Source organism: Perca flavescens, chromosome 14 (assembly GCF_004354835.1).
Source record: "Perca flavescens isolate YP-PL-M2 chromosome 14, PFLA_1.0, whole genome shotgun sequence".
NCBI lineage: Eukaryota > Metazoa > Chordata > Actinopteri > Perciformes > Percidae > Perca > Perca flavescens.
Window position 1 is genome coordinate 21032075 of NC_041344.1, and position 26573 is coordinate 21058647.

The following is a 26573-nucleotide window of genomic DNA, read 5'->3' on the forward strand; positions in this document are numbered from 1 at the left end:
TCCTCAGGGCCTGTTGCTGGGCCTCAGCCCGGACCGCACAACCAAACACCCAAGCCTTTTCCCTCCCATCAACCCCCCCACCACCATCCCCTCCACAACCCTCCCTACACACGATTCAAGATTCCCCTGTGGGCGTTTCCCACAGCCCTCGCTTTAAATCAAATCGGGTTCCAGCTCCTCATCCCAGCTCCCACCCGGACGTCCCGCTAACATTCCTGCAACCTCTGTCCAACGTTTAAGGAACCTCGGGACCCCACCACCTCGTCTCATCTGCCTCCCACACTCTGTTCCATCAGGGAAGTACACAGATGTGCAAGAGACCACGAGCAGAGAGACCCAGCCCTCAGTCCGCAGTCCCATGCTGGAGATGGAAATAATAAAAGAAGAAAGTTCTGGCCACGGGTTGACTTTCTCGGTGCAACATTTATTTTCAGAAGAGAGCATTTGAAGCCAGTGAAGGAAATGTCATCATATTATTCAGTTTAATTATATAAAATATAGTATATACAGTATTTAAATACATGAAATACCTGTTGTTCCAAAACGGTAGCAATTTCAGCTAAATCATTGATGGCAATTTTGTATTACAACTCATTGTACAATCGTTTGCTGTTTCTTACTGATTAAAGGAACAGTTCGACATTTTAGAAAATAAGAAGCATATTTCACAAAATGTTGGACTATTCCTTTAAGGAAGTAAAAGTTGCATTATAATGAAAAGACATCCACGCTACTTTTTTTGACAACTCTGATATGAGAGTGGGTACCAAACCTTTGATCACTCAGTTAAAGGCGGGATAAAAGGATCCTGCGTTCTCCTTCTCTCTTAGTTTCCATGGAGATAACACCCACAGTGCCTTTACCGTAATACAAGTCTTCATCTCTTCAGATGCTCTCCTCCCTCTCTCATAATGCCCTTTCACTCTTCTTCTTCTCATTTTCTTTCAGCCCCGGCGTACCGTCCACATATAACATTCACATCTCATGCCGCAGGATTTTATGTTTCACCTCAGTTTCATTCGTCTCATCTAATGTCTCTCCTCTCCTCTTGTTTTACCCCCAACCCTTTTCTTCCCTGATCCCATCACTAGCATTGGGTCTTCCCTCTGCAGCACAGATGACAATTTTCCCATGGTTCCCTCAACAGCGGCCTTTTCACAGACAGAGGAAGAGCTAATTATCGACGGCCTAACTCGGCTAACAGCATGCTTTATGAGAAACATTTGCTCAGACACACACAAACGGATGTACCAAACACATGCACACACATTCACTCATACACAGTCAGTCTAATAGCAACAGACGTCCATTGTTGCCATCGTATTAAAAACACACATAACAACACTAACGGAGCAGTGCGGCGCGCCTGGTTCTCATTTCCAGCACACGCACACAGACATATACAGCCAATTTAAAGCGCTCAGTTCAGATCCACTCGGGCGGAGCGGTGGAAGCTAGCAGGCTAATGGCAGTCAGCCTGTGGTTAGCACTGCTTTAAATACGCAGAAGCTCGGTGTGTGAGGCGACATGATGCCAAGGCCTCTGTCTCCACTGGTGACAGACTCGCCTTCCACATGTCAGGAGCGGTTTATGGAAACGCTTCAGATGGTTTTAGGTTTTTAAAGGTGCAACAGGAGCACTGCCATTTACTAAAAAGAGCAACAGCTCACCCACAACAGCAAACATGAGTGCAGTTACTATACAGTAAATAGCACAGTGTGTGTCCACCACCATTGACTGTAAATATTAATGGACAACGCATCCGGTTTGGTGAAGTGCTGCGAATGCGGAAGTGCCTTAAACCTGCATTCTATCTGAATTCCAGCAGGGGGAGACACGTGCGGTTGCAAAAGGAGGTCGGTTTCTGTAGAGGTCTATGAGAAAGTGACCCACTTCTCACTTGATTTATTACCTCAGTAAACATTTTCATAATGAGTTTATGGTCTCAATCGCTAGTTTTAAGTCTTCTGCAACACAGAATGATGTTCATGTTTTGAATTATGGTCTCGTTGATTTTAAAATCGTCGATAAAGCAGGGGGTGTTTTAGGGCGTGGCTATGATGTGATTGCTAGTGAAAGTGTGTAACGTAACGTGGCTCCTCCCTCACTCCTCCTGCTCGTCTAAAATCGTCACACTCACAACCAGGATGGCTGCGCCCGTAACGGCAAACTCGGCAACTCATTGCCGATCTCCACAAACCAATGGGTGATGACACACATGCTCTGTCCATTAATATTAACAGTCTATGGTGTCCACATATGAATGAGAAGTTGTACATTTAATAGCTATGTTGGTCTAACCTCCTGTGCATTTGGATAAAGTTTTGCTTTTAATGTAGTAAACTTGTTTTGTAAATTAGACAATAATTGCATAATTCTCCCATTTTCCATAAACATTAAGAGGGATAGCTTAAAATGCAATTAGGCCCATTAAATAAAAAGAACTCTTCAAGAGACACAGCGTTAATGTGAATTTAATTGTATTATTTTTTTTTAGATGGAACTGGTTTGTAACTAACAAGCATACTCATTCACATTTAGCAGGCTACATTTATCAACCAGGAAAATATCAAATGAAAACAAACTTAAAACAACAGCTGTGCCTGCAGGCTGGAGGCGGTTTTGTTTTTATGTTATGTTTTTTAAGGTTTTATAAAAGTTTATGTGCCTCATTAGAGGCTTACAAAGTATATTTTTTATGTATTTCCAAAGTGCACAATGTGCTGTAGTCCTCTCACTTTGAAACAGGATTTACCTCTGATAGGCCACTTCATTCTATCTATCTATCTATCTATCTATCTATCTATCTATCTATCTATCTATCTATCTATCTATCTATCTATCTATCCATCCATCCCAGTCTACATGTAAACTTCTGATTTACATTTGTTTCATTTGTTGTCCACCAGGTACCAACTGCCAGTGTGACCATCGAGGGTGCTTCGGCCCTCAACAGGGTCCGCTGGTCGTCAGGCGGGAAGGAAGTGGCTGTGGGCGACTCAGAAGGCCGAGTCTGGATCTACGATACTGGAGAGGTACAGATACAGTAATAGTCCTGTAATAGTAATAGTAATAGAGTGGACGAATCACATAATACAAATATATACTGCACGTCTGGTACCCAGAAATAAGGGCAGAGCAAGCACTCTTTCCCCCACCCAAGTATTAATCATTACAAATAACTAACTGACATTTTAAACAGTTCTTTTAATATTTTGGCAGTCTGCTCTGGATAAAAGAATCTGCTGAATACACTGTTGTTGCTCTGAGTGCTGCGATGCACGGAGCTGGTGGTTCTCGCGGGTTTACTTTTCAAACAATCAGAGATTTAATTACACCCTAGGTGCCAAAAGCATGAGTGAACTACAATGAACAAAATGTATTGCACCGTTGCAATTAAGTTGTACTACAGAAGATTGAGAGATTTTAGTGCCTGAAATTTGAGTCGTGCAAAATGAAACCTGTTATAACTCATCAGTAATACCTCCTCCTCTCCTGATTCTACCAAAATAAACTGTCATGTGGTGGAAGAACTGCTGCAAATAAGGAAATTTGTATGTCATTTTAACTGAATCATGAGTTTATAAATATATATACTTGCATTTGCTTAGTTTTTAGAGTACATACTGTAGTCTTGTTGTGTTTCATGTAGATTTGGTCCACTGACTTTGGCAAAAGACATGAACAGTACTGTAGAAATAAGTGAATTGTTTTCACAGTAAAAACTCCACATGCACCACAACCGATCATTTTAGGTCTTTTAGATCTGTATGTTTACCCAACTGTCAGAATTGCCATGAATGTATGTTAGAGTTTTTTCATTTTTTTCCCTCTCCCTCTTTCGTGTCCCTGTAAAATCGCCTCCACATGACTTTGCCATCACCACAAAGCAGCCAGCCACCCTGTCTGTGCCTGTACGTTCTCTCATGTTTGGAGGGCTCCCCATGTGAGGGCGCGTTAGCCTAGCCGCTGGGCTAATTTTAGCATATTTTTGTTGTGTGGTAAGTTGGAGAGAGGCTCAGCTGAGCTGGTGGCCTTCACGCTGGGTTCATGGTAACGAGAAGAGTCATCAATAAAAGTGCGCGGGGTTGAAAGGTTTTATGACTCCAAAGGGGAGTGTGTATGTGGTGGTGGTGATGGGGGGGTATTTACTTCACTAGAAACTCCCCCTCAAACTAGGAACAGCATGTGGAAAAAAAAGAGATGCCCATAGTTCCACGGGACCAAAAGCAACCCTTGAGATGGTTCCAGGAAAGCAAAATACCAAATACTTTTATTTCGTCATTATTTTTACTCAGTACAAACTAGCTTTAGGTTATTTATCAGCAGGGGTTTGGACTGTTTGTATTAGTCCTCTACTGAAAAGTCCAAATCATGAAACAAAAGTCTTTCAGATGGCTGCCATGGGGGGAAAAACTAGTGGCTTAATGCTGCTCCACGGTAATACAACGCTTTGGACCTGCTGCACTTTAAAGCCTGACAAACACTAAATCCCTTACTGTTTCTTTGACACTTCTTGGAGTCTGTTAAAATGCTGCTACGCAGAAGTCACTCAGGCACCATATACATGATGTTCTGGCAGAGCCCCCTGCTGCGGCCAGCCATGCTCTGTGGGGGTTGGGGGGGGTTCAAAATGGCTGCCTTTAATTACAGCTTGGCCATGCAAAGTGGTTACAGACAGCTTGGGTGGCAGCCGTGGCTTCTGTCCCACTCATTCTGACTCCCACAGTATACGACTCCAGCTAAACATTTAAAGAGCAAGTAGATTCAGTTTGACATCGTATATTAGCTAACACATCCTATGGTCAGTGCAGGTTATCAGAGTTTTAGCCATGCTAGCAGCAGACTGAACTATTTGATAAATTGTTAGGGGATTTATTCGTTGTCCCCAGAGATTGAATTTAAATGATTTTGGTGATCCTCTAGCTAAAACTGAAGCTATAAACTGCCTTATTTTTGTTGTGTTCCCATCATTGTCCCCTGTGGCCTGATTAATATAATATTGATTGAAAATGAATGTGTTCATGCATCCTCAGAGATGATTCTTTGGTATTGTAACAAGCCATCAGTAGGAGCGTCTACACACACAATGCACTTAATGCCACGTTACCTGTGTTTCTCTGATGTTTCCTACAGCTGTCAGTGACTCATACCGACGACTGGGCGCGCTTCGCTCGTACCCTGATGGAGATTCGTGCTAACCGGGCGGACGGCGAGGACGAGGGGCCTATGGAGCTGGCTTCATAGAACAGGACTCCAAACCAAAGAGACCTGTGGGGTGTACTATGAAGCGAGATTAGTGGTTAGCAAGGTATGTTAAACCTAAAGCCAAAATGTCACCAAGGTGATTCCTTTTTAACCTGGTAGATCGCCATGGTAAATGATGCTACACACCTAGCGACCCTTTCACCGATCAACAACTTTGGAAATTGTGTCACCATTACGAGCTTCTCTTCGGAGGGATAGTTTCATAGGATTTCCTTCGGGTCATTACAAGTGCAGCAGATTGCACCCACATACCCATCACCGGAGCCTTAGGGGAACATGAGGGGGATTTTGTTAATAGAAAGTCCTTTCACAGCATCAATTGTCTGATGGAGCTGGCCCCCTCCAGTCTTCCTCCTCTTTATTTTTCCCCCCCGTTTGTTTCAGGTTAAACGAACACTTAAAATTTTACACAGCATATCATCCATACACTAAGAGAATTATGAAGGCACAGCAACTACATAAAACTTTAGTTTTTATGCTTTATGCCTGATTTGCTACCAAGTCCGTTTTACACGGCTATCCATTTTAACAACCTGACTGATGTAGGCAGCACGGGATCGCTCCATTTTCTGCAGAAGACTCAAAAGACCTCCCAATTGCCCCCTTTTTATAGGAACGTGCACAGGGCCAGATGAAAAAAAAAATCTGTGTTAAGAAATAAAGTTGATAACCACCGTCTTGATACCAATTACCTCTGATTGGGGTTTAAAGTTTTGTTAAGCCAAGAAGAAAGCCTGGCTCTGACGAACTTGCTTCGCAGTACACCCCTCCGGTGTGCTTTTATCGTTGTCACTGTAGCACGTGCATCTCAATCAGTTTAGTTGCTTCATCTTTATGTACATGTTCCTGTCTGGTCCAAAAGAAGCCGCGTTTTTATTGTATTCTTGCATTTACTCAACCAGAAAATGCATACTGTCGTTAAAATGTTGACCTCTACTGATTTGCCCGCATTTATTTATTTATTTATTGACTTAAGGTGATTTATGCTTGCAACCCGTGAGCCTACAGTATAAACAAAGTGGCAGTCTAATAGCCTTATAAGGATATGTGTGCTGTGACGATGCTTTGCACTACCGTAAAAATAAAGCAGGGTCCATATACTAATCCTGTATGGTTTACAAAATGTCATGTTCACTTTATGTTGTGCTTCTTTTCTCTGTATTATGCCTGCATGCAACACATTCCTGAAATATTACAGCTGCATACACATGGAGTTTCAGGGTGTCAGAAACCGAATCAAGTCTGGTACTGGCGCTTTGATTTTTGTTCTGAACGAGAGAAACAACTGTATATTCTTTAATTAACTGTTAATGATTAAGAGGTATATTGTAATGCAGAGTGCTGGCTGTTAAACCTGCTGTGTTTACTATTAAAGCATAGCTGATGTGAACTGTTGTCTTGATTTTTCCTTCAGCGTTCAACTGGTAATGAAAATGAAAACTCTAGCAACCATTCAGTTTGCTAATATAAGTTTCTCTTTACTCTTGGTACACATGTTGCTGCCATACGCACAGTAAGGCACGGTTATTACAAACCATATGTAACTCCTACATTCTCTATACTGTACACATTTAAATACTGAGTTGTGACACACTACAGAGCTGCAGTCGGTGCCAGCTGTCTCTCAGATATGTACACATCTGCATACATTTAGACCTGAATCCAAACATCTTACAGTAAACATTGTGTACAATCAGAACGTTACACTGTCTCTTTACATTCAAGTACTTTTTGGTCATATTCTTGTGGATACATTTGATCAAATGAGCAATTAAAAGATTAACAACTAAAACAGCAAAACAGCCATATAGATATGAAAATATGTCTCTGGATTTCTCATATATACACAAGTGCCACATTTATGATCAATAGATTTTCTTTTTAGCTAGCTATATGATCATGTGAGGAATGTGCTTTTGGTTATAAAGCAACAAAAAGAAGACACTGGAAAAAGCGGCAACTGTATGTAGTTTTTGATAGTATGTTCAAAAACAAAAGCAGTTAAGGTGTGTTTAAACTTCTGCCAGCCCTTCTGCTGCCTGTGTGCATATACTGAACCAGCTGAACTGTATGAAAAACAAAACCGCATTATAATACAAGTCTATACAGTGTCAATCAAAGGTAAAACAAATGCTGCACAAGTCCAACAAAGTATTTTCTTTGAGTACCTGCTCACTAATCCATATGGTTGCATATAGACTACCATATATATGATTATAAGAAGGTACATTATAAATAACCTTAAATATGTAATTTAAAATACTACAATGACTTGGTGAAAAACATACAAGCCCTCTCTTTCACTTACCCCCCTACCTGTGGAGGTTCAGGGGGTGCTCACATCGGAGGGGGCCGCTGTTGCTTTCGTGGCCACCATGTAGCGTGGGAGATGGAGCCCAAACTTGCTCTCGATGCCAGCGAACGTGGCCACGGCCAACCTGAAGCCTCCGATGTGGTCGGGGTTGGGCGCCGGCAGGCTGATCCGAGACTTGGGGGTGGGCTCTGAGCCAGATGGCTTTCTGTGGTGAGGACAGCGAGAGAGAGAGAGAGAGAGAGAGAGACGGGAGGAGGAAGCCAGAGGCACAGTGAGAGAGAGTTGAATAAAGGAGAGAAAGGTGAGGAGTGTTAAGAGTTAAAGGGGAAGCTGTTCAATGACATAAACAAAGTGCAAGATGTTATTTTAACCAAGTAAGGGAAAGAAGTGAGCGTGCACAGACAGGAGTTGTATTATTATCATTATTAAATCTTGAATTAATATTATCATATTCAACACTGTTCACCACAGAAGTAAACATCTTTATAGAAAACCAAAAGAGGAAAAATTTTCCCTTAGAGCAGAACAAATCAATTCACATGTTGATTTCACGTCAAGCTTTGTGACCGGCTGTCAACGCGGACAGCAAAGCACGGATCAACTCGCCCAAAACCGCACCAAATTTTCATTGGATCTGCAATTGATTTTGTTTCAGTGCGAGTCTTTGGGAGAGAGGGAGCAACATGTAAAAGCCACGAGCCACCCATTGACATACTTGCATGTGCAACACAGCTGTCCATTAAAAGAAGCACTTTCTTAGTCATTCTGAGAGGTTCACCACCTCTCTTCCCCACTGGGCATTTTTAACTTTAGAAAATGAGTGAATTATTCCTGAGTGACCTATTTTGAGGAGGAAAATGAGCTTGTTTCAATCCCAGAAGTGGGGAAAGTACATGTTCAAGTCAAATGGGTCCTGCCTGCCCTGATCACTATGCGGCTAAACTCTCGAGTTTGAGAAAATTGTCACATCCAGGGCTTCAAGTGAGAGCATCAGTCTGTGAGCTAATGTGCACGGAAATAATTTTTGGTCTTGTGGCATTTCTTTCTCTCTGGTAGAGGAGGGAGGGCACGTAACAAGAGCAGCTACTGTATGTTGAAATTAACCCCATTGTTCTGGAAGCAGATGGTCGTTGTTAAGGGGATGAACTGGCAGTAATATTCTGTCTTCAAAAAACAATGGCAAGAAGAAATATGAGTTTACATTGATTACTGGTAGAGTAATGGAAGGGGTGGTTTGGAGTTTTGTAATGACAGTAACAACAAAGTAAAACTGAAACCCAAGCTTGTTGGAAGGTTAGTAAGAGAGAATTAGACTTACTGTCCTCCAAAGTCGATATAGAACCAGCGCTGGAGGAGTTCGTAGGTCACCAGGGTCACTCCAAACTGAGGCGAGGATCTGAACACACGAGCTGCAGGATGGGGTAGAAATGGGTTTATTTCAATGTATATGTTTGCTAATTTGTGTATAATCAAGCTTTGGTTTCAGAAGTTATGGGGACATGAGGAAAAATCAATAGGAAAAAATAAAATTAATAAAGCTAATAAAAAGGTTATTCAAGTTAATGCTATTTCTGTCACGGATTGGTATTTACATCAATATAATATATTAATTTATTTATAAATATATATCAATCCAGCAAATATTGAATAATGATTCTAATTCTAAGAATTGTATGTGTATTGAAGGGAAAAATAGAATGACTTCGCTTTTCTTTCCATGCCATGCCAAACATTTGGCCCATCCCACGTAGGATTACAAAACATTACCATTTATCAAACATCTAAATATGATAAATTACTACACCATAATGTATGCATGCATCTCTCTCTCTCTCTCTCTCTCTCTCTCTCTCTCTCTCTCTCTCTCTCTCTCTCTCTCTCTCTCTCTCTCTCTCTCTCTCTCTCTCTCTCTCTCTCTCTCTCTCTCCAGACGGAGCTGGGGAGGAGGGGCCAACTTTGCACTGTGTGTGTTTACAGTTAGGGATACTCATTGCATATTATGCCTTCAAAATATTAATGTTATGATATGTTAAAATTATGTTAAAACAAAGAGCACAGTCCTTTACTGTCTTATGTTTGATGTTCAATTCCAGGACCGTTTTAGGAAAATAGTAGCCGCAAATAAAAATAAAGATTCAGATGCTGTATGCGGCCCAACAACCTCCACCAACAAGGCAGGGCACCCTGTATATAACCTGAGAAGTGAAACACGGGGCAAAAGCGAAGTAGTACTTTCATCATTAGTATTATGTTGGTCTTAGCGAACATTACCTCCAGATCCTTTCCAGAAAGCCCGGGGTCCCTCTTCTCTGAGAATCTTCCAGAAACAGTCCACCAGGCCGCTGTAGGTGGTCTGGCCGGCACGTGCCGCCACCTGTAGCCTGGTCTTGATCACGTCAGCCGGGGTCACCAGAGAGGCCGCCGGCATGCCTGGGGAGAACAAGGGCTGTTTAGTGGTCTGACACTTTACTTTTTTTAAACCGTCGGATGTGTTTGATTCTAAACAGAGCAGACATTTTAAATCAGCCCCAAACAAATGAGATGATTTGTAGAAAGCACGTCATCTTGGATCTTGACCATCTTGCAGCGAGTCTGCTGCATACATACACTATACACAAGTAGGGGCCAGTTCCCATCACTTCACCATCAACCAATCCATACCACCAGCGAGGCCATTATTTAATCGCTACCTTTTTTCTTCCTTTCCTCCCTCTCCCACTTTTCTTACAGCCGTTTGAACGGGGCCGGACAATGGACGGTAATGAGAGCAATGCACACTGTGTGCCGTACTGTGAAAGTGACTGGCTGACTGAAGGGAGTGACTGCAAATCCCCCACTCCAGCCACTTCACCAATGAATGGGCTCAATCATTGATGGCTCGGTCATTACCATCAACTGCCCTCTTGACGATTTATTCTGACTTCTTGGTTTTTGTAACGGCCAAACGAGCTATTCAGAAAGCCTAATCAACTCAGCATTAGGTAGCCGACAGGCCCCCCGGTGAAGACTGACCACCTGCACTGAACAGAGGAGTGGAGAAGTTCAATAAAATATGAACAGTCTCTTTTTGCTTTCTGTATTTTGGACCAAAAATGAACATTTCCAAAGAAAAAACCTCCCCAAAGCCCTGAACCCACCTTTAAGAAGCTCTAACAGACTGGCCCTGGCAGACTGTAATATTCGAGCCCTTAAAAAGTTGTTGAAAAACAAAGGTTCCTCAAACAGCCACATTCCCGGAGTTTTATTTGCATCACTAGTACATTTTAGTATCTGCCACGCCTGCAGCACAGAGTTGTAGAAAGAGGTCATCCCAGTGAGGTCCATATCCTCAGTTTGTAGGAGGAAAAGCTGCTTGTCGTAGCCTAACCGCCCAGCTCTCCTCCGCAGCAATCAGGCTGTATCTAGCCAGCTGGGGCCACAGTTGTATAATATTCTTTGGGCTATTTTTGACTGGATATCCACCATCCCCTGGCCCCCTTCAGCTACAGGCAGATAGAGAGCTGTTACCCGAACCCAGTGCAGACCCGACCAGAAGAAGTCAACGATGGCCCTCTGAACGTCCTCCATCAGGCCTCTCGGTGGCACAACAGCAAAGAGCCTGTGCCAAAGGGTGGAGGCAACCAAGTTATTGGCAACCAGAAGTCTTCCCCTATACGGCAATGGCACAGTGGTATATTATATAATACCCATTATGCAGTCTTTTTAACATGGTAAAAGTAACTTGTGTGGGTACCACGTATATAAGCCTTAAAAGTTAAACTATTATTTTAATTACAGATTTAATATTTTCCTTAACAAATAAATGGATTGTTTTGTGAATACGATAGCCCAATATCACAAATCAAAAGGGGTTTTATACTCTGTACACCATATAAAACCACTCTGTCCTTAGACCCTCAATTTAGAGAAGAAAAAACAAAAAAAATGAGGGGAGAAACATCAGGAAGAATAGACATTTGCCTTTGTTGGTGCATTGCTGTTTCTTGAGGCGTTCCTGCTGATACAAACAAAATGGGAACCCATTGGCAAAAACATTGCTCCATTGTGAGACTAGTGATTAAAAAATCTGCAGAGTGCCATTAACACTGATATGAAAAAAAAAAACACAGAAAAAAACACTCTAAATAGTTCATTCATTTTCTGTCAATCGATTAATCGATGATTTCACTGATTGTTTCAACATACATGACTAAAGACTGAACAACGTGGATACCCCTACCCCCCCACAGCGAACAAGGCCAAACATCCCATACATAACTATTTCTCACATTCAGAGCTGATGTGAGTTAGAGATGGCCAACCCTATGTTCTTCACAGACCAGAGTAATGCCTAGCTAAATAATGCTGTGCAAACTGAGCGTGTAATTCAATTTCCTGTGCTGACTGTAAAACACTAATTGCCAGAATGCTATAACCGCTGATAAATACATTTGAAAGAGGGGTGATAAATGTGTCGAAGGAACCGAAAAAAGAAAAAGAAATCATGAGGCTTGTTTCAGCTCGGATTCTGTGGGCCTTTGCTGCCAGTCTTGTGGTGAGAAACCAGGGAAAAAAAATGGAGGGAGGCAGGATTTATGATTTTTCCGTGTTGTGCTGAGCCTCTGCGTCAAAAAGAGAGTGCTGCTGACACGTCTCAGAGGATTCAAAACAAATTTTTACGCAAATGTTCTAAAGCCTTTTAACTTGGCAGGTGAGTGCTGGTCTGTTATTAGCGTTTACCTTACATTTAAATCCAATATTTAAACTCTGCTTTGGATCATATTTTCATGCAGAGGATAAAGTTATGAAGTCATCAGTGGGTGTTGGTGTTCTTGGCCTCCTTGCTCATTGTGATGACTAACCTACAGACAGGACTGAATGCATTCTTGCATGGTCAACATGCATAAAGTATGCACAAGCATGTTCGTGCGCTTGCCTTCATGTATGTAAGTACATGTCCAATATACTGTATTAGGTTTGGATAGCTTCCCTGTCGGCCTGGTTGGCAAGCATCTGAGGCACTTCCCTGCTGCAGAGCTCCAAAACCCCAGTCCCCAATCACTGAGCAACGCTCTAATTAGCAGCTACCGCCATGGAGCCTGCGGTCAGAGGCTGCCTGGCTTCCAAACTCTGAGCTCTGCTACTGTTACTGAAGGCCTGTAGAGGTCGAGAGAGCAGAGTAAGACCTGCTCTCACACTTTGTTCAGAATTAGAGCTGACCAGAGGTTTTTCATAAACTTCATTGCCTCAGGGACTAAACCTTTTTGGCTCACTATGAATGGTGAGGTATTTTACAAGACTAAACGCTGTTTTTCAAGTTATGGACGCACTCTAAAAGGCTAAACTTTTAAAATGCAGCATGAGATTGTTGATGATTGCACTGGCCTCATGAGATCTGTGTATGTCCATAGAAGTATACAGTACTGCAGACATTAACGCACTTCATTACACAGTTTGAGATTTTAGTAACCTTTTCAACAGAGATGATCCCAGTGAAATCAAATTCCACTTTAAAGCTGCTATAATGCCCATAGCACACCAATTGTGGTAGACAAAATGAATGATGTTTACTGGCAACATTCTCAACAGTAAACAATAGGAGGCAAAATACAACTTTCCTGCCTTCATTTTTTCTTACGCTTGTGTAGATAACATTATGTTCAGTACTTTGAGAGAAGCTTTCTAGAAAGAACAAATAGGTGCTTTTGATTTTTAGTCCATGCTCTCCAGGCTCTCTCAGCCTCTAAACTTGATAGTAGCTCTAACTTTTTTTCTGTTGAAGTATACCTGCCAGCGCTCCAGCAAACAGCATCTTGGCTGGCCCTATCCTTCCGTCCTCCTCCGTGAGGTGAGCCTTGATGTGGGCGTAACAGGGGAAGTAGATGGCTGAGAAGGGGATGTCCCGCAGGAAACATGCCTTGGAACCCTAGAGAAAGACGGAAAAAGAGATGTTTAGGTCATATATAATAAGAGTTAAACTCTCAGAAAATAGAATGATATGATGTGATGGGGCACAGGGGATTCCATCCTTGATTTCTGGCTCAGGTCTCTAAAGATGGATTGTTTTTTTTCAACTGACTGTTCCCAAACCAGATATTCATGCATCAACTGATGTTACTGCCAAATAAACTACTTCCAAATACTCCTGGAACTCTTATAGCATAGTGAAATATCGACCACAGCATGCCAAACAAATCATTTCTCTCCATATGCAAACAATCTGTGTCCTTAGCAGCAGGTGAGGGAGGCAGCTCCAAAAGCAAAGCTGACAGTAAAAAAAAAAAAAAAAAAGAGTTGGGAAAAGCAAAGAAAGACAGACTGGCTGACGAAGATGACTCCTTGTCTGCCACTGTAAACAACACTATATCATCAAGCCTATTGAGTTTCCTACTGTATTTCAAGCCTGTTGGCCTGCTGCCACCTCCTTGATACATCAACTACAGTCAAAAGAAGGCGTTTAAAGAGCTGGCCAGGGTCTCCCTGTCTTGGACAGGCTTCATTTAACTCCTATGGGATAATGCTTTGGTTTCTACACACACACAAACAGAGAGAGGATTGGCAGATACCTGGGCTATCTCTTTCCCTCTCTTTCCTCTGGCACTTCTTGTCTGCCTGTCCCGCCTACTGGCTGGGGCCCAAGCGGCTGCTGAAAGCTCGGAGATTCTATCGAGGCAGGACAGACAAGCAGCGTCACAGGGACTGGGGACTAGAAGCCTTAATATCAGGGTAATGGTGTTGGACTGGGTAATGCACTGGCAGAGCGGCGACAGAGAGTGTGTGTATATATATATAATCCTTTTACACCAAGATGAAGTTAACTTGAATACAATAAGTCCATAAACATGAAACGTCTGGTTGGATATTCCTACACTGACAACTTTCCTCCAGAGATGAGTGGTGGCGCTAGTGCGTTAGCCACCCTACCAACCGGTAGCTCCACCAGCGGAGGGTGAGCGTCAGGATAATTACCCTGACAAAGGCAGCTCTGTGCCTGGGTGCAGCCCCTCCGGAGCCAGCCCGTCTGGGGCTTGCAGGCTGGAGCTCGTCTCCTCCCCGCCTCCCCTCCACCACCACCACCTCCAACGCCAACACCGCTACTGCTTTCTCAATGCACTTTGTCTCCTGTCTATGCATGGACCAGGAGACGAACACAATAAAGTATGTGCACATTTACACACACTCATATGCAGCATTGAGCAGCATTCCCACAGACAGTTGAATGGAGACAGTAGCTATGTGGACACCACACACACACACACACACACACACACACACACACACACACACACACACACACACACACACACACACACACACACACTTCAACACAGTCATAAATTACTAGGAGTGAGTGCACAACTACACAAACACAGTAACAAGAGGCAGGTAGACAGAGACAAGAGGAGGCTCCACACTCTATTACAGCCTTGTTAAAAGAACCAAAAGGTTTAAATGGAACTTGTCTGCTCGTACAGGTGGCCACATCAGCAACCCTAACCCTAAAGAAGCCACAAATCTGGGGGACATAAAGTAATAAGGTCCAGTGTAGTAAATGATCAGCAACTATCAAAATTAAAGTCTTCTCTAAGGAAGGGAGGGGCTTCATTGAAAAATAGTTTACTACTTGGAATTTGCCATCATCTTACTTGCAAATTAATACAACCGCAGGTATTAGATTGACATTTTCACAGTTGATTGTGTTGACAGTTGAAGCAGAATGTCCCCTGCCGAGTTCCATTAGGACTTATTTATGTAATTTAATTAGACATGCTCTGTTTTACCCTGAGGGCTAATGTCCTTGTCTAGCCAGTTAAGCTGCTAATGTTAGCGGTAGCCACAGCTCGTTCATTGATTCCTATAGCTCTTATGTCTAACTAACTGGTAGCATTAAAAAAGAAAAAAAAACACAATGTGGCTGTGCACCTCACTGGTACAAACAGATGGATGTTAGAAGTCACAATATATTTATAAAAATAATAATAAAAAGAAGAAAACTATATTTAAAACACACCAACACAATGATTTTTATATTAGCCCATTATGACATTATAATCTCTCACGCTTGCTTTACAATGTGATGGCTGCATAATATCATACAACCCTAATATGTTCAAACAGTGCACTGTAATTTTTAGCCCCGTGCCATTGAAAAATACCAATTATGGCAATTAAGGTTAAATACAGCTTTTAGCGTAAATTGTGTCTTTTCTTGTTCTTGAACAGAAGACCACATGGAATTGTTCAGGTAAAGTAATGTATAATTGTACAATAGTTAAATAGAAAAATCACATATGATTTAGTCAAAACAGTAATGAGAAATAATGGATGCTGTGAAATTGTGAGGCTGATGAAAATACAATAGAATGGATACTGGACGTCTAATAATTCCAGTTGCAACAAATCTAACTTGAATTCAGCGTTACATAAAATATGGCTTTTGGCTTTCTCCACGGTTGTACCTCTCAATTTAAGATTATTAAGTGATGTCTGTTTCCCAAAGTTCTATCATCAAAGAAGTAAATGTCTAAAATCCTTATAACAATATGTTGTAGTGGCCTGACTTTTAACTGCTCAAAGTTCTTTCTCCAGTCTGTTGGTTGTTTTAAAGTGATTATTCTAACCAATGTGTCTCCAACCGTCACTTCTGGCACAGAAATTAATAAGCTACATGCTTGCATATAAGTTGAGAATTAAACAAAATTAAAAAAGTAAGTGTGTGTGTGTTTTGGGGCTGTTTTGGGGGACAGACTGACTTGAAACCAACACATTTCAATGGGATTTTGGCATTGATAGTAGGTGGAAGTTATGAAGAAATTCCTAGAATTATGTGACTCTACTCACTGAACCCTTCTGTGACTTTATTCTGCACATTAACTGGTGCAAACTAGTTGCTTATGTACATTAAGTCAGATACCAGTGTTAGCCTTAATAACTCTTAATGGAACAGTTCATAATTGACACCTCAGAAGAAGCAAAATCTATTGAAAAAGAAATTTCTCATGTGAAAAATGTGCATTTGTATTTCAAGATAAGAGTTGCATACTGTTGGGAAAAAAAATTGCACTCTTATATATATTTTATTTATTTCTCTATTATATATTCTATAACATTCGCAAGCTACAATTCTGCATTCTCTGAAATAATGCAAACAGATCAAACCAAAATAGGCCCCAAGCATTAAAATACTGTAATAGGAGTGAAAAAAGCACTTGGAAGAATGATTTGTAGCTTAGACATGTGCACTTTACATGCACCTCTGACCCCAACGATGTTTCTCACCTTGTAAAGTCCAAAGAAGCCGAGTTCCCTGATGACAGACAGGGCGCTGACCCTCGGCCCTGTGGTGATCTCTCCTGCCACCTGCAGACGGATCTTTACAATCTCCACAGGGTTGGTGAAGATGACCTGGGAGCCACCAGCCTGGAGGAACAGATAGACAAAAAGAAATCAATGGAATGAACTTCAAGAAGAGAGACATGGATCAGATACTCAAGTTAAACATGAAAACTGTCTTTACCTGCAGCAATGAACACCCAATTTTAACATACATTTTGTCTGTGTTTAATATGAGATTTTGAGGGTAATATCGGAGTTCCAATGAGGACAAAATGTTCATTTCAACATAACACACTGATTGAATAAAAAAAAAAACATTTGAATACAATCAAGATTGAAAATGTAACTATCTTGCTTTTATGCAACTGCAGCAAGTGATGCAACTTAACAATAGTGCCGCCTCAGCAACCAGCTGCAAAACAAACATGTAGAGAGAAGGAGAGTACAGGAGAGTACTCCAGCTGATGCAGTGGAGGCTGTCAGCTGTTTGTCTTAATCTCACAGACCCTGCGGGGACTCTGACTTCTCTTCTTCTCTCTGACCTCTCACTTCACACCATTCTCCAAACCTGTACTTGTGAGGGCAACAACACTGCAGCAAGTTCAGACTGGTTTCTTTGCCTTTTAGGTCGGCAGGGCTTTTATGAGTATAAGAGGTAGCTGCTGTGGGTAGATTTGTGGCGAGACAGGGAACATGACGGCATTTCCAGAATGCTTCTCGATACCGAGAAATGTTTACACCTTTGGGCGTAAGTGGGCTTCTGTGTTTTCCATTTTCCTTTAATTGTTTTTCTCTCATCCTCTGAATGTCTTTTCCACTATCGCCTCTCTCCCTTTCCTGCTTTGACCTCTTCTCAAACGATCTCTCTCATCTTCTCTAATATTGTCTCTCTCCTGCTACGGTTGCCAGTGGTTACTGTAGCTACACGCAAAATGGGTGGCACATCGCAATTAGATAGCAATCGGTTGCCATGGTGCCATTTCTGTCTTAAATAGGCCTGGTCTGTTTGTTGTTGTTTCTCTCCTTTTCTCCCCCGCCTTTAGTCACTCCGTTATGAATGATGGATTGTGCTGGTTGCCTCCTGCCTTACGGGAAGACATCAAGCTCCAATCTGCAACATGGGCTTTTTTTGCTCAATTTCCCTCAGTTTTAAGTGTTACCATATATTGCCTACGAGATGAGGAAGAGACAGATATCATAATGGTCTCATTGAAGGTGTGTGCAGCCGCTTTTTTTTTTTTAAATAACACAGAGTACAGTGGGCTTCAGCTTCCCTTCCAGACCCAACGAGAGGCTGTGAATAGCAGGAGGACTGACGTTTTAAAGCTGCTACATCTCACAGCTAAACCTTTTTATGATTTATTTCATGGAAATAACCTAGTTGATTACATGCTGGCGTAAAGCAATAGCGTAAGCATCAAGAGGCTATTGGCTGCGGCCACTAGCAGTGTTGGCTGCTTCAATTGGATACTAATGAGACTGGAGATGGAGGAGATGAAGATGTTGTTTACTCAAAGAGAGTAAAGAGCAACATTGTTCAGAGAAATGAGCTGACAATTAGTCCTGACAACATGCGATAAAAGGAGCAACAGTGCAGAGCTTTCTGAGCACTTCACCAAACCACATTCCTACTTAACGGTGGAAAATAACTCAAAAAACTTTGAGCATCCAGGACAAGAGAGGGAGACGAATAGAAACGAGAGGATCGGACAAATAAACAGAGTGAGCTAATGAGAGAGGGAAAGATGGTGAGACAGAAACAAGAGAGAGGAGAAGTCAAAACAAGAGAAGTGAGGGAAGGAGAGGTTGAGGGTTGTGATTATGGAGTGACAGCATTGGCGGCTCTCTGATGATTCCCAGGTAATTACAAGGCAAGGTGATCCTTAGAAACCTGGGACGTCAGCACCTTATGCACGCATCACAGCTCCTGGCTATGTGTGTGTGCTGCAGAGAGCATACCAAGAGCTTAGCCATACCCAACACAAATACACACACCAAACACACTACATTTGCTGCTATCCATAAATAACAATCCATTTGTACTTAACACCCTTCATGCTACATGTGCAGGTCTGAGTGTGTGTGTTTTAGATTCTCTGATAATGTTTTCATAATTCACAGCAGGCCTTAATAAGAAACTCATTACAAAGACTTGAACCAACCATGCACACTGTGTTACATTCACAATGAACACAAACAAAGTATTACTGTTTTTTGACTCTCAAGTCTTACCCACTTCGCCTCTCAGCAATGACCCAGTAAGTATTTTGTGTAACTTAAGTCCTAAAATGCAGGCCAGTAACTGCCAGATAAGCATCCAGCCAGCTCAGTCAAGGGAGCATGACATTCTTACCAAATAATCATTAGAAACTGGCAACCTGCGCTGGAGCCTAATAGTGCTGAGCGACGGGTTTAGAGAGGGTAGTAGGAGGAGGTAAGGTGAAAAAAGGGTAAGTGAGAAGAAGATAGTAGCATGTTTAAGAGTAAGAAAAGCAAGAAAAGATGAGAGGTGCAGAGAAAAGGATGTGCCAAAACAGCACGGTGATAAGGAGGAGATAAAGATGCTTTGGAAAGCGAACATATAACATACTATTTCCCTGTTATCTATGTCTTTCTTTCTTTCTTTCTTTCTTTCTTTCGCTTTATAGACTGTAGACCTGAGGCTGACACTGTGGTCCAAACCAACACTTTCACAGCTACCAAATGATATAAACAGATTTCATGTGCTGCGGCTGGAGCCTCACTAAAAAGAGGGAGGGTTTGACGTCTATGTGTGTGTGTGTGTGTGTGTGTGTGTGTGTGTGTGTGTGTGTGTGTGTGTGTGTGTGTGTGTGTGTGTGTGTGTGTGTGTGTGTAAAATAAAGTGGCAGGCAGAGTGCAGTGCCAGCACTAACACCGGGGCCTCAGCCAGGATGAAAGGAGCTGTCACGACGGCTCGCTGAGGAAAAGAGGAAAAATCCATCCATCCACACTCCTCTACATTTATCCTCTCCTCTCCCTATGCATCTGTTATAGTTTTCCTTCTGAATCCATATGTACGGTGGCCGACAGGGGCCAATTCCCTGCAACTTAAGAAAACACATGCGAATAGACAAAACACAAGCAAATTAAGAAAACATCTTCATACATTTGACAACACATGCGCAGCATTTAGCAAACACGCTGCAAATACACACAACCAAATATATAAACGCGCTGCAAATACAGAAATGATGCAAAATGAAAAGCATACAAACCCCGAAAAACAAAAGCAACAGAAAAACGCTGCATCCAGTTTACACAACGGAAGGCGAGGTTATGTCAGAGAGAGTGGATAATTTGTTTTCCTAATTTTTTTATTAGATTTTTAATAATTGTTCTACTTTTCAGTAACATATATGGGCTAACTAGTGTTAGCTAGCAAGCTCTTGTGGAAGTCAGTCTCTAACATGGTAGCTATGTAAACCTGTTGTTATAATACCGTAAAAGACTAGGGCCAAACGTAAAGATGAACATGCATGATTTTATGTTGCTTCTTTTACTACACTTTTTCTTCCGTTTCCAAAAGAAACCTCTCTCTCTCTCTCTCTCTCTCTCTCTCTCTCTCTCTCTCTCTCTCTCTCTCTCTCTCTCTCTCTCTCTCTCTCTCTCTCTCTCTCTCTCTCTCTCTCTCTCTCTCTCTCTCTCTCCTTCCCTCCCTGTGGGGTCGAAAATAAAGTTGTTCCACTTAGCGCTCCCCCTAGAGGCCTGGAGAACTTCCGTTGTGTAAACTGGATGCAGCGTTTTTGGGGTTTGTATGCTTTTCATTTTGCATCGTTTCTATATTTGCAGCGCGTTTATGTATTTGGTTGTGCTGTGTGTATTTGCAGCGTGTTTGCTAAATGCTGCGCATGTCTTGTCAAATTAATGAAGATGTTTTCTTAATTTGCTTGTGTTTTGTCTATCTGCATGTTTGTTTTAGTTGCAGTGCGTTTGCCCCTGTCAGCCACCATACATATGGGTATAAAAAAGGCAACCACTACTTTTCACACCAAGTACAGTGAAGAACATTTCTTCAGTATATTTGCTGTGTTTACTACACTTTTTCATTTTTGTCTCTGTCACAAAACAAAATCGCTCACAAAATAATCCGCAATCTGTACCATGCTAAAACATTTCTTAAACATATTCCTAGAACTAATAAGGTCAATTGAATGTGCCTGAGTGGAGCTAAACCCATAATGACTTGGGTATCCTAAAATACTTTGCTTTAGTGATCAGCATCAAAAGAGGGTTGAGTGAAAGACCTTCTTTCATTTGCTCAGGCTAAAACTGCTGGCCTCGGTGGACACAGTGTGTGTGTGTGTGTGTGTGTGTGTGTGTGTGTGTGTGTGTGTGTGTGTGTGTGTGTGTGTGTGTGTGTGTGTGTGTGTGTGTGGTGTGTGCGTTGGGGGTAGACTGTGACAGCTCAGTGATCAAAACCTATGATGCGAGGGGAGCATGTAACAGGCTGGTAGGGGTCTCAGGTAGCAGTTGCTGTCAATCTTCATCTCCTCGTAAGTAAGTGTGTGTGTCGGTGCGTGTGTGTGTGTGTGTGTGTGTGTGTGTGTCCGTACACCTGTATGCTCTTCTGTTTGTCAGCATGCACACACTACTGCGAGCATGTACAGTATGCCCATTTGCTCTTTCATGTGTGATCGTTACACGTTCCATCAACAAACAGCAACTTCTGGCCTCCAAACAGGTCAATGTCTGTCTGCTCAACTGTCAGAAGGGCGGCACTCAGAAAACAGGTAAACATAGTTAAGAGATGTATGATACACTGTCTGCGTACTGTACAGCATCATTTCAGCACAGTGCACTTCTTAGAGCCTGGATGATGAAGAGGGAGAGGGAGGTTCCATGTTAAGGCTTTTATGGAAAAGAAGGTGAACACTGAAAAATGTAACGTTGACTGTATTTGAGAAACGTACCTGCACACTGTTGCAAACATGCTGAATAGCTGTGGTCATATTCATACTGACAACACTCTCATAGAACTCATAGGAGAGATTTCTCAGAGTGACTCTAAGTGAGGAACTGGGAGGAACCTTTACCTTGGTGAAGAAGTGTGACTGTTAGGTATGATTAGACACTCTTACCTGATTATGCAAACTTCTGTCTGTTTTAGTCAGAACCAGACACCATACTTACATAACAGTCTATGTCAATCCCTCTTTAATCAATACTTAGAGCTAATGCTTTTGACAAAGTGATATAAAATGTTTAGGCTTTTTTTCCATTTCACTGCTATATTTTTTAAAAGTTGATGGGATGAAAGAAATGCCATTTAATGTACCACTCAATAGTCAATCTGCCTTAAATTCTGTCCATGTTGTTATCACTGACCTAGTTCTACACAAACAAGCAAATAAAAGTTCCCATTACAAAATGGTTGACTTACACATCCACCGGCCAGGATCTCAGCTGCCAGCGGGACTGTGCCATCATTCTGTCTGGTCTTTCCTCGCACAAAGTCATTCACCTTCAAATACAAAGGTTCCAATATCAGGCAAAGGATTGCTGGTATGGTCGAACACAATATGAATATACAGTCAATATACAGTGTACAATGTTTTATGTAGGACCTGAAAATGTAGAAAATGTCCAGATTATTTGGTTATGTGCATGTAACTAGTGGGTCATTATTCACATCTATTTGTGTATTATGTGTTTAGTATCGTATAATATAAAACCCATCAAAAAGATTGAAGCAATGGAAGAACCTATGGAAGAAATATGTGAATGTGAATGTGAATGTGCATGTGCATGTGCGCTTTCTAACGCAGTGACTTACTGTGAGCTTTATGGCTTTCTCGGGCGCCACACCCAGTAGCTGTGGTACAAGACCTATCATTAGAAAACGTCGAGATGATTAGAAAAAAAGAGGGCTGTGGTACCCCTACTCCCTCACATACATACACATACATATACATACACCACTTCCACACAATCCACATGATGTGTGGCTTCCCGCTGCATGCGTCCGACCCTGTAAGATCCTCCAGACGTTAATGAAATCTATTGATGTGGAGTGTGGGGACATCAGAGTAGCAACAAGAGAGAGAGGAAGAAGGGGTTAAGAGAGGATGAAGAGAGAGAAACTGCTTCCCAGAATAGGAAAAAAGGGCAGAGTATAAAACAAACCAACCAAAAGTTTACGCAGACCTCAATTACAACCCAGAGCAGGATAAAAATAAACAAAATAATCACAACAGAGCACAATGAAACTTGGCCCCCTACCCAGCCCAGAGGCAAGCAAGCACACACACACACACACACACACACACACACACACACACACACACACACACACACACTTCCTCAAAGCAACAAACCGTTAATAATCTACAGTAGTTTGTGTGTAGCGAGGGAGGCCACACACACACACACACACACACACACACACACACACACACACACACACACACACACACACACACACACACACACAATTTGGAACTTAGCTAAAGGACCTGATGCCTGGACCTCATAAAAAGAGCAAACCAAAATCATTTTTGAATTCTTTTTTTCCCTAAAAGCTGACATACTTTTAACATCAACGAATATACATGCAGGATATTGGAAAATACACCTAATTTATTTTTTGTTAAATCATACCCCCAAAAAATGGTCCTGTTGGTCTTGTGCCACTCTGTTTATGAGAGATCCTGACATTATGCTACATTAGTAATTGTGTCAATTTTGCGCTGCTTGATTGCACATTCTTCACTTAGCAGATTTATTTCCAATGTCTTCAGCAAAGGCACTTTCAACTTATATTACATAACTACAGCTTGTCTGTCAGGAATACCTGACTGTCTGGCCATCTATCTGGAGCCAGACCTGTCTGTCTCTGCGTCTGTGAAGCCATTGCACTCTTGATGGCTTTTGTGTTTCAGACAGAAATTCATGCATTCAAGTTTCCTCTCGGGAGCCCGTGCTGTCAATCAGAATCATGGGATTTTAAAAAGTCCCTGCCAACGTTCTAGGGGACCTTTTTTCAATCCTTCTTCAATCCGACCCGACAATACCGACACAGACACCCTAACCCCAGCTTCTGAAGACAGGGCAGGTAGTCATTAGGGATGTCGTGCCCTGGTATGTGCGTACCTGAATGCCCAAGGAGTGTGTGTATTGCATACATACTTGCTTAGTCTGTGTATGCCTCTGTATGAGTGTGTAAGTCCAGACATGCAACATCACCACATCGTGACACAGGCCTAATGGTATGTGGCCTTGCGTGTGACGTTTATTGTCCTGCTCTGAAAGTCCCCAGCCAGCCGGTTATCACTTCAAAGGAGACAGGTCAACAGAGAGGTGAACTCACACAGCCCTCCTGTCCACCCTACACTTTTCTTCTCCTCTCGACTCCTCTTCCTTCTCTTCACTTTTATTGTCCAGTCTCACATCTAAGCCCCTTTTTTTTTTCAAAACTTGTTTTGTGGATTTGACTGCCTGTGTGTCATTTTTTTCTCAAAGCTCTCGGTAAATATAAATTTGGGGATGGACTTAAGCCAATTTATTTTAGTTGCAACTTACTAATAACATTTGTTGTATGTTAAACCTACTTGGTACATTGCTCTCAAGCATGACCATGGTAACCACCATGATCTTGGGCTGTAGTGTTTTCTTTTTACATGCTGTGAAGAATATCTGGAAAGTACATGTGGTGCATCATTGTGAATGTATAATAAACACTCCAGCATGTAAAAGCTACAGTAGCTGCTGCACTATTAATACAGGATAAATTGGAGATTTCAATTTGTGTCCATGCATACTACTAACCTCGGTAAAGGCCAAAGATGCCCTCGTAGCGCACCACCTTCTTGAAGCAGTCAAAGCTGTTCTTGTACATGAGCTCTCCCACCAAGGAGCCACTGCCCCTCTGGTTTTGCATGCGTGTCTTCACCAGATCAATGGGGTACACTGCTGTGGCACCCACAGCTACAGAGAATAAAAAATGGTTATTTATATACTGATTACATGTTATAAGGGTACGGTTTGTTTATATACACGTTTTCACATATAAGTGGTTTACCGTTATGATCATGCCACCATTGTTCTCCCCCTGCTTTAACCAGCACTTGTATCCCACCCTTGTGCCTTAAATCTTTGTCTTTTGCAAGTGAAGACAGCTGTAATAAATTAAGTTGAAAAATGCTACAGACACAAATGTGTAGGCGTAAAGAGAAAATAGTGTTGTTAGGGTGATATTTGATTATAATGATTTGAAGATACCAGTTTTTTTTTTTTTTTTTTTACTATTGTCCAACTAGAGATGTAGATTAAATGGTTAACCAATGAATGAAACAAATCTCAGGAACCCACTCATGAACAGGAAACATTCATCAGGTTAAAACTAGCAACTTATGACAAGTTTGTGCTGTACAGTGTTGTAATACAAATGGGAAGTCTTTTACTAGAAAAATTCACAGAAAGAAGTAAGAGAGGTGTGCTGTGAGCACTGCAAACAAAACCCCACTCACTTCTATTATATTGGGATGAAAAACAAACAAAAAAGCAGGTAGCTTTGCTAAATACCACTGGAGATAGGTGAGAAAATTTGTCTTTGTAATTTGGGTGAGCTAAAGAAGAAGAGGAAAAGGCGGAGAAGGAAGGGGAAGTCTGTGGGGGTTATGTTGAGAAAAACGTCAAAGTGTTTTGAGTCCCAGTGTCTTCGGTCCGTCAGACGGACACAAACAAAAAGAACCGACCCAAGGCGACAGACTTAATTAGAGAGAGACCGAGAGAGAAGAAGGGATGACAGAGCCATACCTCCTTATTAAGCTGTCTCCCTTGGGATAGAAGGAGGAGAAATGAAGGAAGGGAGGAGGATAAGAAAAACAGTGGGGAGTCTGAAGCCAAACACAAGGCCTAGGCACCACCCTTCACCCCCACCCTCATCCTCCCTCTTCTGATCACTCACACAGGTACAAAAGAATCCACACAGGAGGGTTTTCCCATGGCACGCAGAGAGGCGAGAGGTAGGACAGAGCGAGGCAGAGGGATAGTAGAGCGGGCAAAAGATAGAGAGAGAAAAAGACAGCGAGGGAGCTTCTCTTTAAGCAGGGGAGCAACCAATGCTCTCGTAAGCAAGGGAAAGGGCAATAGAGGAACCATTGTCCTCTCTCTCACCCTTTTCTCATGAGAACAGCAGAGGGTGGGGGGGCAGGTATACACGCAAGCAAGTAGGTGGGTGGTGGGGTGAAGAATGCAGGGAGCCAATGGGGCGTGACTCTTACCCCCCGCCACTGAGCCAAGGGAGAACCTGTAGGCCGACTCTGCAACCTGGACGAGGACGGGGCGGGAGACGTCACTGCCCAACTGCTGCTCGCACAGCGGGAAAGAGACAATGAAAACATTAGTGCACAAGTGGGACACAACAAATTAACAACAGAGAGACATGACACAAGACAAGCCACTGTTTCAGACATTGATTTCTCTCTACCAATCCACATACACTTCAACACTATTTCTCATAAAATGTTGCATGCAACATCCGGCTATTAAATCAATCATTTGTCACACCTGCTGTATAGTGTTTGACAGCAAGTTTCAATTCCATGATGGACATTGGTATACAGTATAATGGTCAATTAATAAAACTAGGCAGACAAGAAACAGAGGGGAGAGCTACTTGAATATAAGAGTATGTACATGTTTTTAATTGGTGAGA

General features: G+C 42.1%; 2 protein-coding genes across 19 annotated transcripts in view; one reads left to right on the forward strand and one right to left on the reverse strand.

Annotated features, from left to right (window-relative positions):
* Positions 1-6658, forward strand: part of dync1i1a (dynein cytoplasmic 1 intermediate chain 1a) — a 61924-nt gene extending 55266 nt beyond the window's left edge. For 11 of the 12 annotated variants that reach the window (XM_028596988.1, XM_028596987.1, XM_028596989.1 and 8 more), the window contains 2 exons: positions 2910-3035; positions 5137-6658. In XM_028596988.1, the coding sequence (XP_028452789.1) occupies positions 2910-3035; positions 5137-5247 (237 nt within the window). In that variant the 3' untranslated portion in view covers positions 5248-6658. Of the gene's footprint in view, positions 1-7; positions 1848-2909; positions 3036-5136 lie in introns of those variants that run through there. The other variant, XM_028596998.1, reaches the window with a different exon arrangement.
* The window catches only part of slc25a13 (solute carrier family 25 member 13), a 47638-nt gene continuing 26481 nt past the window's right edge, over positions 5417-26573 (reverse strand). For 5 of the 7 annotated variants that reach the window (XM_028596984.1, XM_028596986.1, XM_028596983.1 and 2 more), the window contains 9 exons: positions 26140-26224; positions 24683-24841; positions 22692-22744; positions 22299-22379; positions 16841-16981; positions 13349-13487; positions 9854-10012; positions 8901-8991; positions 6745-7787 (listed from right to left, as the gene is read on the reverse strand). In XM_028596984.1, the coding sequence (XP_028452785.1) occupies positions 7595-7787; positions 8901-8991; positions 9854-10012; positions 13349-13487; positions 16841-16981; positions 22299-22379; positions 22692-22744; positions 24683-24841; positions 26140-26224 (1101 nt within the window). In that variant the 3' untranslated portion in view covers positions 6745-7594. Of the gene's footprint in view, positions 5534-6744; positions 7788-8900; positions 8992-9853; positions 10013-13348; positions 13488-16840; positions 16982-22298; positions 22380-22691; positions 22745-24682; positions 24842-26139; positions 26225-26573 lie in introns of those variants that run through there. The other 2 variants (XM_028596982.1, XM_028596981.1) reach the window with 2 other exon arrangements.